This window comes from Ursus arctos, unplaced genomic scaffold, assembly GCF_023065955.2.
Source record: "Ursus arctos isolate Adak ecotype North America unplaced genomic scaffold, UrsArc2.0 scaffold_5, whole genome shotgun sequence".
NCBI classification, from domain to species: Eukaryota; Metazoa; Chordata; class Mammalia; order Carnivora; family Ursidae; genus Ursus; species Ursus arctos.
In genome coordinates, this window is record NW_026623067.1 from 75261102 (window position 1) to 75277927 (window position 16826).

At 37.0% G+C, this 16826-nt stretch overlaps 1 protein-coding gene across 4 annotated transcripts in view; it reads right to left on the minus strand.

Moving 5' to 3' along the window:
- Positions 1–16826, minus strand: part of KIAA0825 (KIAA0825 ortholog) — a 376584-nt gene that overhangs the window by 254817 nt on the left and 104941 nt on the right. For 3 of the 4 annotated variants that reach the window (XM_026498622.4, XM_057307500.1, XM_048220968.2), the window contains 5 exons: positions 15420–15647; positions 13280–13545; positions 11531–11681; positions 6849–7039; positions 4133–4315 (listed from right to left, as the gene is read on the minus strand). In XM_026498622.4, coding sequence (XP_026354407.1) covers positions 4133–4315; positions 6849–7039; positions 11531–11681; positions 13280–13545; positions 15420–15647 — 1019 coding nt within the window. Of the gene's footprint in view, positions 1–4132; positions 4316–6848; positions 7040–11530; positions 11682–13279; positions 13546–15419; positions 15648–16826 lie in introns of those variants that run through there. The other variant, XM_044384011.3, reaches the window with a different exon arrangement.

Below are 16826 nucleotides of genomic sequence, written 5' to 3' on the forward strand. Positions count from 1 at the left end.
GCCTATATCTGCTGACTCTGGCCTTTGCCTGGTGTGCTGGCACTTGTACTGAAATCCATTCTTCCGTGTTATTAATGTTGTGACACCGGGGACAGTGGGCATGTGTGTGTAAATAAATTTAATCTTAACATTAGAAATTGTATCAGACTTTACTCCATGGCAGATATTTATCTTGCTCACTGCTGTAACCCTTGTGCTTAATCTCTGTGCTTAATCAGAGGAGCTAGAGAGGCAACAACGTTGGCTGAATTGAAACTAAACTGCATTTACCTAAAATTCTAAGAATTCAATTTTAATTTGCTACGTAGAAGCTAAAATGAACATTCTCCGCAAGCGAAACGCACCATCTGAAACCATGTTTGAGTATGTGTGTGAGTGTGCACCGAGGATGCTTCTGAATGTGCACTTGAACAGCCTTGACGGAAGATCTACAAGCAATAGGCATTTTGGAAAATACATGGTGAATATTTTATGTTTCAGCAGGTCTCTTTCCCTGGAGGACAAACTTAAAGTACTCCTTTTATAACATTCTAACAGAAATCTACAAAGGAGAGTTAAAAGAGAACACACATTTTTGCAAACAGGTCTCATTTTCCTGAAAAGATTTTAAAATCATGTATTCCTGCCCTGGGATTTAGTGGTCTTCCGCTAAACTCAGAAAGGAGAATACATCTGTTCATCTGTCAGAACTACTTGGAAGAAAGGCAGTCACCTTCAAAAAAGGCGTGTCACATGTAGTGACAAATGTCAGGTACAGTTTATAAAAAATTCAATACTATCAACATCTGATTGTTATTTTTCACCAATTCCTCAAAGCATACAGTTTAATTTTTAAATGTGAAATAGAGATACATTTTTTTCCCTAAATACCAATAATATGACAATTTCATACCCTGGCTGTGAAAAGAAGCTAAATGAGTCAACAGGGTCCTTGTTACACACATACAACTTTTTCCTACTTGGTGAAGAACAGGCTGTCCTGTAGATTTCCTTTGTCAATATAAAGCAAAATGCATCCCAAAGATTGCATTGATATTCTAGAAAAACAATCGTAAAATTGAAATCAACACGAATGGATACAATTTGTGAAAATTTATATGAACTGAAAAACATTGAAATGGAAAGTATCTAGACTTTTTGTTCATGCTTCAAAGCAATGTAGCTATCTATGTTTTATATTAAGGAAAACCAGAGGCAGTGCTTGGTGTAAAATGTTCTGTAATCCTGGTTGAAATTAGCAATTTAAATTTGTTGAATGAGGTTACAGTGTAGTATCTAATGCACAAATCACAGAGATTTGACTATTTGCATAGTTGTTAAAAAATGTATCAAAAGGCCATGGGTTAACAATAATGAATGTATGTTACGTTATTACTATTATTAAAATATGCAATCTTTGATAATAATTTATTTGTTTTACAAATGCATCGGGCGGTTAAAATTTTTCTATTCATCTGTGACAAACCATGAAATTCAATATTGCTCACCATGACCAATCCATGAAATTTGTCAACTTTGTTCCTGATTTTCACAGGGCCTTCCTCTCAGATGAAATGACCCATTGAACTAAGAGCATGGCAATTTTTTCATCTATGGTAAATCAGTTGAGTTTACTAGGATTTATTATGTGCTTCAGACCTTGAGCTTTTTATGATTATGAACTATTATGCATATAATCCCAAACTTATGGCAATTTATCTCACTATTTCTTCCCATTTCTGAAAGAATTCTCCATTTCTAAAATTAGTTCTCAACGGTACGGTTGCCAGAAGAAACAATCTATAAACAATGGGTTGGTTGAAAGTCAGAGTGGGTGAAAATTATAGGGAAATTGAAATCAAACTTGTTAATTACTCATAGAATTTCTAACACAGAAGTCTCAAAATTTACTGAAATTCAAGATTTATATATTTCTCTTTCCAGAATCTTCCAGAAAAGAATACTTTATCTAATTTATCCAAAGAAAGAGAAATATACATAGTTTTTCCTATGCAAGAAACTAATATGCAATTATCTATTCTTTCAAGATAAAGTGACTATTTTGAGGAGAGTTTAAACAAAATTGTATTATTGTTTTATTATAAGATCTACTTCAACATCTTCTACAATCTTATCAATTCAAATGAGATAAACTACAAAAGTAGTTCAAAATTTTTAGTTTCCCTAAATCTTATTTACTATGTAAAATCTTTCAACATTTTAAAAATATAATTGCTGAGTTTCTCCTTTGCTGTCCTGACCGCTTCTCCCTTCCAGTGTATTAATAAACTTCTCTCTCCTTTGTTCTGCTTTGGGTGAATTCTTTCACCTGATGGGGTCCCCCCACATCTGGTAGCCCTCACCCGGAATCTCTGCTGGCCTGGGACTTTCCCTGGATTCTCTGGGAATTTCTCAGGACTTTTCCCTCAGTGGATGGACTCTAGTACTCCTTGGGGAACTGACAACCTTGGGGAACTGAGTTAACCAGGAGAGGTTACTCCTCCATGAGGATCTGAAGCTCCAGGGAGAGCCAGTTCCCTTCTCACCTGTGGAGGGACCCTGTACTCCCTCTCTTTTCTCTTTTTGGCTCTTCTGCTGTCTAACCCTAGTATGCCTCACAGAACAGATTTCTGGCCAGGGAGGCTCCTTGGTGTGGTCTGAAGGTCTGAGCGTGAACAGGTCAGACTCCGGTGCCTGTGAGGGTGAAGGAGCCCTTTCCTCTCCTCTCCCACTCTAGCCTCCTGAGGCCTCCATTCCCAACATGTGGTGGAATTGGTAGGCGCAGCTCATCCAGGGTGAATCGACACACATTACAAACTTGGTTGGGCCCCTTTCCTGACACTGGCTGACTCTCAGACACCTTGCTTCTTTCAGGCTCCCCTTTTTTCCTTTGTTCCCTCAGATCCAGCTGCCATCTTGATCTACAGGCAAAAAACGTTCCCACGAGTCTGAATGAATCCAACAATTATGTATGAATGATGGTTCAACAAGGATCCCAGCCCATACTATTGGAGGACCCCTCCCCCAAATCCCATGGACCTAGCCACCTGGGATTTTCACTCAAATCACTTACTGCACATTAATATAATACTATGTTCTGGTCGATACCTGCACAGAACCCCCTGACGAACCAACAAGTTTAGGTAGGAACTGTGTGCCCCCTGTCCAGCATGAAGCAGCTACTGAAAATGAGGCTTCCACCCAAATGTCAAAGATCCGTCACTATTAGGCAACAGGCTTGAGCCATGGAAATCCAAGTAAGGTAATAGGGCCCACAGTGACCACTGCACTGAATGCAAACAGGTTCATTAAAAGACCCACCTCAAAGTATCCATTTGACCTAGCTGACCATGGGCTACTTAAAACCCCGCACAGGTACTGAAAAGGAAAATTCCATACATTCCCATATCTCCTCACTCTTCCTCTTAACTATGGCCCCCCACCACTGTCTCCTGGCAGACAGTCTCTCCTTTCCTTTTACGCCTGCTCCTCCCTTGTGTTGTATTCAATAAACTTCAATTTCCTTTTCCAAAAAAAGGCAATTGCTGGGGCAGAGGGCTGACTCAGTAGAGCATGCGACTAGACAGACAAATAGAAAATAAAAATGCAATTACCTATTCCTATTGCCACCTGCCATTACTAGCTCAGACACTACAGGCTAACACTAAAAATGCAAATGTATGCAGATTAACTGGCAGTGTGGAAACATTAGGTTTCTTCCAGATTTGGGAATATTTTGGTATCAACTTCTTAAATTTTTCAATTAGAGCAAAGCACTTTACGTCAAATTAAAACTAAAAAATATTTTTTAAAAGAGTAAAAAGCCATTAGATATGATTTTCTTCTTCATAACGTATCAAGCTATGATCGAAATAACCAATTCATTAATATAATCACTTAAACAACTCAAATAGTGAAGCTCAAGATAATCCCGATTCTACTGGGGCCTTGGCATCTAAGTAAGATTGACCGATAGAGATATAACACAGTATTAGTTCGTTTTATAAAATGGCCCAACTCACAATACCAAAAATGCACTTCGAAATATTTCTACTTGCGACTTCACACAATTCAATAAGTAGTATGAAAATCACTTTAAGTCACATTATTTACATACCATAATAGCTAAAAAGAAAATACGTTTGATACTTACTGATATAATTCAGTTAAGGGTGAAGTCAGAATGACTAACGTTGTGAACAGATTATTACAATGGGTGTGAATTTTAAAAATCTTATCATCTATATATTCATGAGGATTCAAAAGCTTCTGTACAGATGTACAAACTGACCATAACATTTTCTCAGTGCATATTAAGATCGTCGTGACATCAAGTCTATTGGAAAGAAAAAGAAAATCATGTTAAGCAAAATTGTTTTTCTGCTTGGTGCATACACTGTCATTCATATCTCTTATATTAAATATATGTAAGAGTAGAAATATTTGGTTAGATACCAGAGCTTCAGAGATCAAAGACAGATAGAATCAAAGCTTAGCGTTGGAGTTCCCAGGTGTTAAATGACTCTTATACCGTTATCTTTAGGAATGGTGAGGTCTATCCAAACACTAACGTGTTTTAGGAGTGCTTTTCTTCCCCCCCCTTTTTTTTAAGGTTTATTTTGCATATTTTTGCACACTGTTCAAGAAACTCAAGAGACTTTCCTTGAAATTATGTCCAGCAAAAGAAGAGCCAGATTAAAAGAAAATTTGCCATTATCCTTATGTATGCAGTAGGTAAAATTTTGATAGGAGAACAATTCTCCTTATCCAAGCGCAGGCTGTCAAAAGAAAGTTATAAGTTTGGGTAACATGTTTCCCCAGCAAATGGGAGAGAAAGAAAGAAAATGAGACCAGAAGCACAAATGGAGAAGACTACACCTTCCAAAATTTTCAAAATAGAATATACTTGTGGAAACTTCGTTGTATTTCATAATCTTATTCATGAATTCATTTCTTCATTTCTACCTTTCATGTGTTTTAACAGAGACCCAGCGATCTGTTTAAAGATTATTCTGGGGGCGTCTGGGTGGCACAGCGGTTAAGCGTCTGCCTTTGGCTCAGGGCGTGATCCCGGCGTTATGGGATCGAGCCCCACATCAGGCTCTTCCGCTGGGAGCCTGCTTCTTCCTCTCCCACTCCCCCTGCTGTGTTCCCTATCTCACTGGCTGTCTCTCTGTCACATAAATAAATAAAGATTATTCTGGTATATGACTGAATTGTACAAACCTCAGTTAATTTTTTTTTCTTTTAAATTCAGCGTTCAAGAAATAGATGATGGAAATCATGAAGTGATAAGAAAACAAAAAAGTATGAAGATCTTTTAAAATCAGACTTTGGCCTCCATACATATATAAATATATGTACGTGTATATATATAAAATAAGTTTATACATCTATTAATAACACTTAACACATATTACATATGATATATATGGTTTTGGTCATATGACAGTTGGAGGCCACTAGAATACTAAAAACATCAATAATTGCGTTTAGGAAGGTTTAACTGCAGTTTGCATCCATTTGCTCTAATAGTTGATTAAACAGTTACAAATCCAAGACATATGTACACACACACACACACACACACACACACACACACACACGCACTTTGATTTCCACAGTAAGAGTGGTTTAGTATTAACCAATCAAATAAAATTATTTATTTATTTTACTTTAAAAAACTAGAAGAAATAACTCTAGCTTTTCATGGCATTTTTATATAACCACCCAGAAAACAAAAACCAAAAATCTCTATAGTACAGTTAATTAAATATACAACCCAGTAAATCTGATTTCACAAACATCTCATAATGACTTGCCACCTCAGAGTCAAGAGTGATTTAAGCTACACAGGAAAAGAATAAAGGTACACTCTGCTCTCAGAAAAAACTTTCCATCTATTCTTCTGAGTTCAATGATTTAAGAAAAAGTTTGGTCAGTAATTCAAAACAGCCTTAGCAAAATACCGTATTTATGAAACACCGTAGCAGGACCTAAATACCCTTCAAATGCAGCATGCTTTACAAGAACATGATCTGGAGATGATTCCTACTGCTAAAAAAAAAAAAAAAAAAGCCTCTGGTGTCCTTAGGCTCCTCCTAATATATATCTGCAGAAAAGACAGATCTTAATCGCATCAGTGAGAACATTTATAAAACAAAAGCCTTTTCTTTGTATGGACCGTTGCTGTCTTTTATGCACATTTTTGTAGTCATCGCCTAGATGCCTCGTAGACCTGGACTATAGTTTAGTCATTAATAACCAGTGACTTCTGCTCCTCAATTTCTGTGATTTCACATCTTATTGGACTGGCTTTTAGTAATACATAATGGAAAGAAAGGAAAAAAATAAAGGAGAAAAAGAGAGACGTAATTAGAGTATATCAAGAAGAAAAATTATTAGACAAAGGAGTTTCCTTATGATGATAAACTACACTATTTAAAAGCTTAAAAACAAAAAGAGAAGCTAAAATCCCCTGGTTGCCTAGAATTTCAAAGTCAAATTAACTGCCCCATCACAGCACTGCTGATTTTTCTCCATTTCAGGACTTAATTTTCCCTCTTTATCTTATTTAATAACCTTTGTATATAAATGTTTTAGACTGTAATACATCTTGAATCATTTTTTTAGAAACAAGTGGGTTCTATATACAATTTTGAGAAGAAAAAGGAGCTAAGCTATTTTGATTGAAGTTCCACATTTCCACTTAAGTATCTCAGGAGAGTCGAATACGATTTCCTTTCAGATGTTAGAAACATGTTAAATATACAAGGAGTTATGTCATGAGATTCAGAATTACATTCTGCTTTATACCAGTTGATGAAAAAGTTTTCTTGAAAAGCAATGGTTTTCACAGCTTCAATTACCTGATCTGTGGAGTTCTCTTGTAACTGGGATGGGCCCGAGCATATCTGGAGGCCAGTAGACCCAAAGATTTCTCCAGCACTTCTGTTAGGATCACCTGGGCTAACTTAGGGGGCAGAATGGTCCAGAGATCGTGACGAAGAGCACAGAAGAAATAATGCCACATCTGGAGTGAGAAGGAGCATCTTTCCCCCTGGCAAAACCACCACACATTAAACAATAGAATCACATCTTCCAAAATGTCAGTTTGCTTCCTATGAACATAATTAGTTCAGGCTGAAAGGAAATAGCTGGAGAGTCTGACACACTAGATGACCAAGAAAGATTTCTGACAAGATGTAAAACATCCTCATTGACAAAGGAACATATGTTTTATTTCAATTACGAGACCAGATATTCTAGTGCAAATCCAGACCACAAGCTTTTAACCTAGCATATCTTGATTTACCTACTCCTAGCCTGGAGTTTAAAATCTATTTTAAGCAATCAGCTCTACAGTTGCCAAACAAGTCATGCTAGTTTAAGATAGCGGGCTGGTTCTCCTAAAATTAAATTTTAATAATTTAAATTGTTTAAGTATGTATATTTTTCTGAGACTATTACCATCATTGAGGTCATTCTTATAAATGTTTGAGATTTCACATTATGAAATTACAGGAGTAAAAATAAACTTACATACCACATACTTATCAACATGCATGAAACCAAGGGGATGGGTAACTATTAAAGATTATTACATTAGGCTACTTCATTCATGGAGTTTTCATAACCATGACAGAAACAGATACTATAATGGTCTGATTTTACAAGAGTTTGTAAAGCTTAGGCAGATGTTATCATTTCTTAGCATTTTTACAGTATTTCATACTTCCAAGGGGCCAAAATTCTCCTTCCTTTCCACCCCCTACAGACCTCTTCTGTGGGTACCAAATTCTCCCTGACCACAGAGGAGGACCCAACAGCGGCCAAGGCCAGTGGGAAAAGGCAGAAATGAGAAGGTGGCCTCAAGTGATTTATAAGCATTACTGAGTTAACAGGCTCTCAGGGAGGTATGCTAGTAGTTTGACCTCATTTTCCTCAAACCAGATAAAAAACAACTACTTGAAATAGGAAGAGTAGAATGTATTTTTCAAATATTACCCTGATTGTTACTAATCAAAAATTAAATGAGAAAAACTTCGCATTTTATCTCTAAGCAATCCTCTTTGACTTAAAATTCCTGCTTTGCCCACTACTTATAGTTCTCGAACAAACATCATCAAAAAAACCAAAAAACAAAAAACTCCTGTTCTTTTATAGCAGAAGTTGATAGTTTCTCATGCAGATATGCCTATCAGTATTTTCCTTACATACTATTCTTCTGATAATGTCCCTGATTGCTAAAATCTTTGGTAGTCAGTCACTGTAAGAATAATTTATGGTCAATTTTTATTGACTTTCAAATGGAGTTTATAAACTAGTAGAACTGGTATACTTGGGTGGGAAACTACAGCATCAGAATGTCCACGAGTCAAGTTCAAAGGAGGAAGCTTTGACCACTTCTGACTTCTGGACTAGACGTACATCAAACTGTTTAAGAAAAAAAAAAATCACAGGGGCGCCTGGGTGGCGCAGTCGTTAAGCGTTTGCCTTCGGCTCAGGGTGTGATCCCGGCGTTCTGGGATCGAGCCCCACATCAGGCTCCTCTGCTATGAGCCTGCTTCTTCCTCTCCCACTCCCCCTGCTTGTGTTCCCTCTCTCGCTGGCTGCCTCTCTCTCTGTCAAATAAATAAATAAAATCTTTAAAAAAAAAAAAAAAAAGAAAAAAATCACAAAATTCATGTGGAAGCAGCAAAATTAGAGTTTCTTATACTTTCTTTGCTGTGTGTTCTGTGATAAGGAGTGCTTTTTAAAATTTCCTGAAGTAAGAAAGGAGTTTTAAAGCTTGATTTTGTCATACCTTTTGTGTTCTATGTTAATTAAAGCAAAATTGCCCCAGCTGATGTAATGACGAGTATGAATGATTTACACTAACTCTCTCCATGGCAATGGACGGGTGCCTTTAATAATGTAGCCAACATGATTTCTCATATTTTTAAAAATAAAAACCAATTTCCTTAATAGTTATCAATAAATGAGACAATAAAAGCAACTAGGCATGCAGATTTCTTTCCCTGAAAGTGAAAAATACTTATTTTGAGACTTTTTTAAAACATAAACTTTGTGTTTACTTAAAAATATTCCAAATTGGTCATCGTTCTCACAATTCTCTTCAAAGTGTGTATAACTGTAATGTATGCAAGGGTTTTCATTAAGCTAAATGTGATTCATTTATTTTTCTGACCTGTTTCTCTATTTGTTGTCATTTCAAAAGTATTCTGCTAGTAAACATCTGTTATTTTTGTAGACCCACTATAATGTAAACAGATGTGAGCTTTTATTTAGATTATATATCAGGAAACAAGCAGCTGGGCTTTATTATATAAGCCATTCAATATTATCTTTGAACAGACAATTCTTTATTCTTTGACTATTGGAAAACACAAGTTGCTAAAATTGAGCAGATGTCAACTATACTAAAGGCTTAATTTTAAACATGTAATCTGAACACCCACTGTGCCATCTGACCAGCACCTCATCTAAAAGATATCGAACTCTTTGACCCTCGCAACCTGACAGTTTAGAAAAGGGAAATAATGTATCGAGGGCTCGACTGATATCACAAAACACAAGGAAATACTCTTTCATATCTTGTAAATTCTTTCACTATTTCCTTACTACACTCTGCACATGGCGATAGGCTGCCCTGAGCTCTCTATCCCACCCCTCCCCTCCACTCAGGCAGATTTCATCTCCTTTCCTCTCAGAACAGCCCTGCCAAAAACACACCAGTCCTGTTTCACAAATCAGCTGGAATAATGGGGAGAGGAGAAGAAAAGGGTGCAGGGGACGGGATAAAACCATTGTCAAGTACTCCAGTTGTCAAAACAGTTTAAAATCTGTGCTATTTTTAGAAGTTTCTTATTTTTGGTAAATAGAAAAGCAGTATCACTTTATTTTCCTGAGCATAAATAACAACCACGAACTCTGCAATTAAATTGTAACTACTGACCATGTAAGTATATGGAAGCTACAATACCATGTAATCACAGGGTAACTATCTCGTTATTTCCGTCTTTGAAGCTAAAGCCTTGTCATAAGATCTAAGAGCTGCATGTTACATGGTAATTTGTTGTTTTTCTTTTTAATACTTGGTAACTTCAATAACAGGTTCTCAGTGCATCCACTTATTATTTATACCGTACAACTCTTCTAGCTCCCAATTTGTCTAAGAGAAAACATCAAACTCCGACGTTGGACATAAGAGTGAAACGATACCTGTGCCTCAATGAAAGCATCATATAAAATTGCTCATTAGTACACTAACATACTGAAATGGTTTGAAACAGGAGATGGACTTATTTTCAATCTGTTTACCTCAAGGCAAATAAGGAAGCTGTGGTGCTGCCAAGAGAGGGGAAGACCAATACTTTTACTCTTATCTCGGGCTGCCAGCTGCGCCATCACTTTCCCGCGCTCACTCTGCTCACTGCTGTTTGAAGTACAGCAGGTTTGGAAAACCCCGTATGAATGCTCTTGCAAAGAGAAAAACTATCCGGTAAGGGCCTCTAAAGGAGAGATGAAATGGCCTTAGAAAAAGTGGAAAGCCCTCGAAAAGAGCTTCTTAGCTACTTCTCTCTGTTATGGCAACATTTATTATGATCATAACTCAGGCATAAATAGAGCCACAGGAACCTTCGGTGTCGGTGTCGGGGAGTTGACAAGAGTGGCTCCCCTGAATAATACTCCACTCTCTTTTTCCCACTACTCCACAGCGATCAGCACAGTCAGGAAAAACAAGAATCATAAGCTTCAATCCCGAGGAAAAGGGTAAATTGGGAAAGCTAATGAAGTCGGGCTTGACTGGTGAATTTTTTAAAAACCCTGATTATCTTTTATTAAGATATTATAAATGTTTCACCCTGCCCTGAAATCAACTTCAAGGAATTTCAAATATTGGGGCTTATGTATAATCAATGGGATTGAGAGGAAGGGGAACTAATGAAGCCTCATGATGAATAATTTTAATTGATCCTGGGTTTGCTTGTACTGGGAATCATTAGGCTTTAATTCAGTGGAAATTTGGGATTTCAAAACATGGGCTAAATGAAAATAGGTAAGCTATAAATGATCAGATGGGTCTTAAAGCACCCTCATAAGAACATATAATGAGCGGGGAAGATATATGTACAAAGAATAAAGCAGCTTCAGAAAAGACATTTAGCAAAAACAGAAATACATAAGGAAAAAAAAGTGCAGGAATACCCACAACTGGTCCCTCTGGGGAAAAATATAAAGTTGTAGCATTTTGGCATTATCTCTTTGACTTTTCATTGTATCCCGTTATATTCCAACTTAGATAGCACATGCTGCAGCTCAAATTAAGTTATTTTTACTTTTAAGCAGAAGGAGAGTTCTGATGTCTAGCTATTTCAGGTTTTTAAAAAGTGTTTTTCCTAAGTACAAATTCAATATTTAAAAAATATTATCCTAACAGCCTTCGTGTGTTAGTAATGCCAAGCTCATGTTTCTAATTAGCCAGAAAGCAGGTAGGCAGTAAAACATATTTGTGTAAAAAGGAGGGATAGTAAACTTAACTTCACACCTCATAAAAAGCTTTGTAGTCATCCCAGTGGTGGCTCTCAGCGTCCTGTAAAATGCTTGTAGCACAAACTCTGACGCAGTAGTCCGTAACCTGAAACTGGAGAGTGTTGATGAATTCCTGATATCTTTGGACAGGCACCAGGAATATGGGTCTGTTCAGAGGGAATGATCAAAGAGACAGAGATTTAAGGCCTGTGCAGTAGGCGGTAACAATCTCCAGCACTACAAATGGTTTTGATTATTAGATATCAATCATTCATTTCCTCCTAATGCTGAAGTCTACATCCACATTCACTTTCCAAAAAGAAAAAAAAAGAAAAAAAAGAAAGGAAAAAAAAAAGCCGGTCTTTGTTTTGCAAGTCCTTTGAAAACGTACATCTGCTGTTCTACAAATATGCACTTCAACTTGAGACAAACTGCATTGTCAATACATCATTCAAAAATAAAAGTATTCTTTGTAAGCCTGTTATTAGAGATCAGTGCATTATTTAGGCATTAGGGTATCGTTATTATAGAGAACAACATGCATTTGTCAGAACCAACTTTTATAAAGCTATCACACGTCCCACAAGCACACTCTTTTTGTTTTAAAAATTGTAATTTTGTAGATGTCAATTATCTCATAAACTGTTTTAAAATATTCTGCAGAAATACAGTGATTTCGGGCACATTTTGTTTATAAATTCAAGTATGATTCACCGTATCTGACTGACTACTTACGGGAATTAAAGAAATATCAGAGCTACATTCTGCATCAAGCCAAATTTATTTTACTTTTATCTTTAGTTGTTTATGTCACACTTTCTCGTGCTTTCTCTCCTAACAAAGGGACTACAAATGCTGTGTCAGGAATACAGAAGAGATTGTCGGACTCAGGCCGGACAGCCAGGTGCATGTGGTCCTTTTGCAAGGGGCTGTGCTGTCTCCTAGAGGGTACAAGAGTCTCCAGAAAGACCATGTGGTCATTATCCTATTTCCAGAAAATATACAGTCTTTATAGACTACGAATACATGAGAATTAAGACTGAGAGATGCTGTGATCCCGGAGTTCTGGGATCGAGCCCACGTCAGGCTCTTCCACTGGGAGCCTGCTTCTTCCTCTCCCACTCCCCCTGCTTGTATTCCCTCTCTCACTGGCTGTCTCTCTGTCAAATAAATAAATAAAATCTTAAAAAAAAAAAAAAAGACTGAGAGATGCTTTCTGCTCAGATATTAAGGATAGCTTATTACTACATGGATGCTTTGAAATGCATTTACATTAGTCAAGAGCATAGACGGAAAATGCATTTATTTTCTAAGTAGTCCTAACATCCTGTTTGCTTAGAAACAAAAGAAAGAAGTGCCTATTTCACAACTATGTATACAACAGTCAAAAACAAGCTTAGTTTTCTCTTCCAGGGTCATCAGTGTAGGGTGCCTTACAAAATGGAGAGGGTCTGTTTGGTCAGGTCATAAACAGCATGCAGAAAATGGGTGCTCCAGATCAGAATATGGAAAATGTATGGGTTTCTCTCTGGAATAAGCCTTTAGAAAGACTAGCTGTCTTTCTTCCTAATCTATGTATCTGGTTTAATCGATCCCACGCTCCACCTTTTTGACACGTTCAAGTTAAGACAAATGAACATAATTCACCATGTTCATTATCATTTTCTCCTTCTCGAATATTATCATCAAAATTTCACTCCAGTGATATCCAAAGATTACACGTTCCTTTAAGCATGGCTATCAACTTAATGTAAATGACACTCACTTCTTAGTATTTTCTTTCATCAAATTATCATACTGCGCAAAATGCTGGAAGACATAGACCGCCGTGGAGAGCAACGTGTGTAAGTTTGTCAGGGGTGCTTTGGAAGGAAACTCCTTGACTCTCTCTTGCAGTCTCGCCAGGACAGCTGTAGCCACTTCACAACAGGCCTCCACAAAGTTTGCTCTAATTTCCTGGAGAGAATCATCTCTGCATGCAAGAGCCAGTGGAAGCATTGTGTCAAGTTTTTCCATGATGTCAGAACAAAACTAGGGAGAAATAAACGTAGCACTGGGTTATTTGTACTCTGACAGCGTGTAATTTATGCACAGGGGAGCCAAATTCCTCAATAATGAATTTGGCATCAAACATAAATATAATGACACAACGTTATAATAATCAGTTTCTCAGTTTCTTGTAGAAAGTTAAATGTTTTATGTCAAATAAGGAAATAGCAAAAGGATGCTTCTCTCTATATAACCTTCCAACCTTATGCTTTCCAGACATTATGAAAAACTCATGAAGTAGCTTTACATGACAATACTTTATTTGTAGTTAATAGAACTTGAAAAACATGTATTGTTGATATTAATCTTGATGTTAATATGACTGCATTATTTTTAACTTATTCTAATTTTTTTGCTGAATTTTCATTAAGTATCTTCTTATTAATCACCACCTATACATAAGGTCTATCGATTTAATTTAAATAATCTAGAAGTATCAGAAACAACCACATGGCCTCTTCTTATTGGTAAGGAGTCAGCAACTTTCAGAAGTGATGTGCCTGGCTTTTCAGTCGTTATTATGAATCTACTCTTTCTTAATGGCAAAGGAAGTATGGGGGATGGGAAGGCAAAACTTGCTTGCACTCCCAATTTGCCAACAGTGTTCCCAGGGGAATGTTGTGGAAACTCAGGATGGCAGTAGCCAAATAAGTAGGTCATCTTCAAGAATGCTCTTTTTTTTTTTTTTTTTTTTTAAGATTTTATTTATTTATTTGACAGAGGAGAGATAGCCAGAGAGGGAACACAAGCAGGGGGCAGCTGGAGGGTGGGAAGCAGACTCCCCGCTGAGCAGGGAGCCCAGCGTGGGGGCTCGATCCCAGGACACTGGCATCATGACATGAGCTGAGGGCAGACATTTAACGACTGAGCCACCCAGGTGCCCCTCTTTGTTTTTTTTTTTTTAAGATTTTATTTATTTGAGAGACAGAGAGCATGAGCTGGAGGAGAGGCAGATGGAGGAGGAGAAGCAGACTCCGTGCTGAGCAGGGAGCCCCATGTATGCTCGATCTCAGGGCCCTGGGATCATGCCCTGAACTGAAGGCAGACAATCAACTGAGCCACCCAGGCGCCCCAAGAATGCTCTTTTAAAAACATTCCAGTCCTAAGTTGCTGAACTCATTGTGGGCTTAATACTGAGTAACTGTATTTATTTATTTGAGTAATTACTTCCTATTTTCTCAGTGTGATCTGTGGCTCTCAAGGCACATAAAGATGCAGGACGGACGCTAGCAGAATAGAATGTATATTAGCGTGTAAATAAAGATTTAGAGGCTGCCTAGACCAATAAAAGACAGTAAGTCCTTCAACCTCCTAAATTTCCCCCGAAATCATTCAAAGGTATAGCTCAAGCAAGTAGTTTTCCCATCTCCCTATGACGTCACAGAAGCCTCTGCTTTAGGGGCCTCAGACTCACAGAGCAACAAGTTGTCCACAGGTTTCAGTCTTTTTTGCTAACAGTGGTTGTGGCCCGTGGACACCAGAGAAGCAATCTGGTATTGGGATAAATACCAAGTATTTGCCAAGATGTTCCATAGATTCCCTTTGCAATGTCTTATATTTATTTTTTTAAAGATTTATTTTATTTATTTAAGAGAGAGGGAGAGACAGTGAATACAAGTGGGGGAGGGGCAGAAGGAGAGAATCTTCAAGCAGACTCCCTGCTGAGTGCGGAGCCCCTAGCAGCACTTGATCCCATGATCCATGAGATCATGACCTGAGCCGAAACCAAGAGTCGGATGCTCAACCGACTGAGCCACCCAGGAGCCCTGCAATGTCTTATATTTAAAAAAAAAAAAAAAAAAAAAAAAATCTCATTATGGCGTCGACAGTTTGAAAGGATTTCATTTGACACTTGCCTTTGCAATTTTCTTTGGTTGATCCTCCTCAGGAACCAAATGACTGTCTTGCCAAACTTGCTGCACGTTTACAAGGTTCATAGCACAGGTTACAGCCAAAGACCTTTCATTCAGTTCCTGTTGGAGAATTTTTGTGGAAAAATCTTCAGTTGCTGTTGTTATACAACATGCCATGGGAAGAGACACTTCTTTAAATGCACTTCGCCAAGCAAAATCTAGTAAAGTAGCCTGAAATATAAATTTATATGAAGTCATATTAATCTTAACTCAGCAACAAGTGTTCATATTGTTATAGATATAAAATTATTACTTTCTTTCAGCATTTGAATATAGGTATTCTTTGATAAATGGCAAAAACCATTCTTACAACCTGAAAAATATTACCCAGTGAATAAAGCAATATACAAAAACATGTGTATTCTTTACACAGAGTAATATACTGGCATTTCATTTTAATTCATCAGTAGATTTAATCAAAAACTTTTTTCAAAATTTAATCTTTTAAATATAGTTCAATAACACTATCTTTATGAGAGTTAAAAGTTACATTTGCTGTTTATCACATAAAGCAACCTTTAAATTCAATATATTTAATAAAGCCTAAATTAGATTTTTATAGTCTTTTTTATAGTTTATTGTTAACAAGTATTGCAACCTAAGACCGGGTTTAATATTCAACCTTTTATTTCTTTTTCACTCTCAGAAATCCAGACAAGCCAAAAAAGAGCAACAAGAAATTTCTCAGAGAGATTACATCACGGCAGCTTTCTAGAGTTTTACTTCTTTAGGATTTTATTCAGTTTCTTCACTACTTTTGCTCCAAGAAATGAGGAATTAAAATTATTTGCATTGCTCTGTGTTGGGGGAGTGGGAGAGGATGCAGTAAATGGGCTGGTCGTGTTTTGTCTTCTTTTTTCTTGGGGTCTGGGCTCAGTATAATTATGAATGTATATTATCCCCAAGTCCTCTAATGTTCTCTTAAGTCTAAAAAATTATGGGTAGTCGGTGAACCCAGGCTTAGCATTAAATTTTCCCTGTTTCAGTGTAATCTTGCTTACTGTAATAATTCACTTACCCAACTTCAGAAGACCCTAGGCTCAATATACCTGATTGAATTACCTATTTTTCTGGCTCTCAGTTCTTTGGTTAGAAAAGTAAAAGAGCTGACTTGGGTGATTTCTGGTTTCTCTCAGTCAAAACTTCTCTCAGTCTATGATCATTAGCTTACTTTTCCTATACATACATCCTAGTCAGCATTTATTTAGTGCTTTCTGTATATACTGTACAAAGTAATAAGGATGATTCATCTTCTAGAGCTAAAATTCCATATAATTCCATGACTATAATCAATAATCAAATCTAAAATCAAAATTTAAAATAAAAAAGTGGCTCTCATTTTCATTTTGT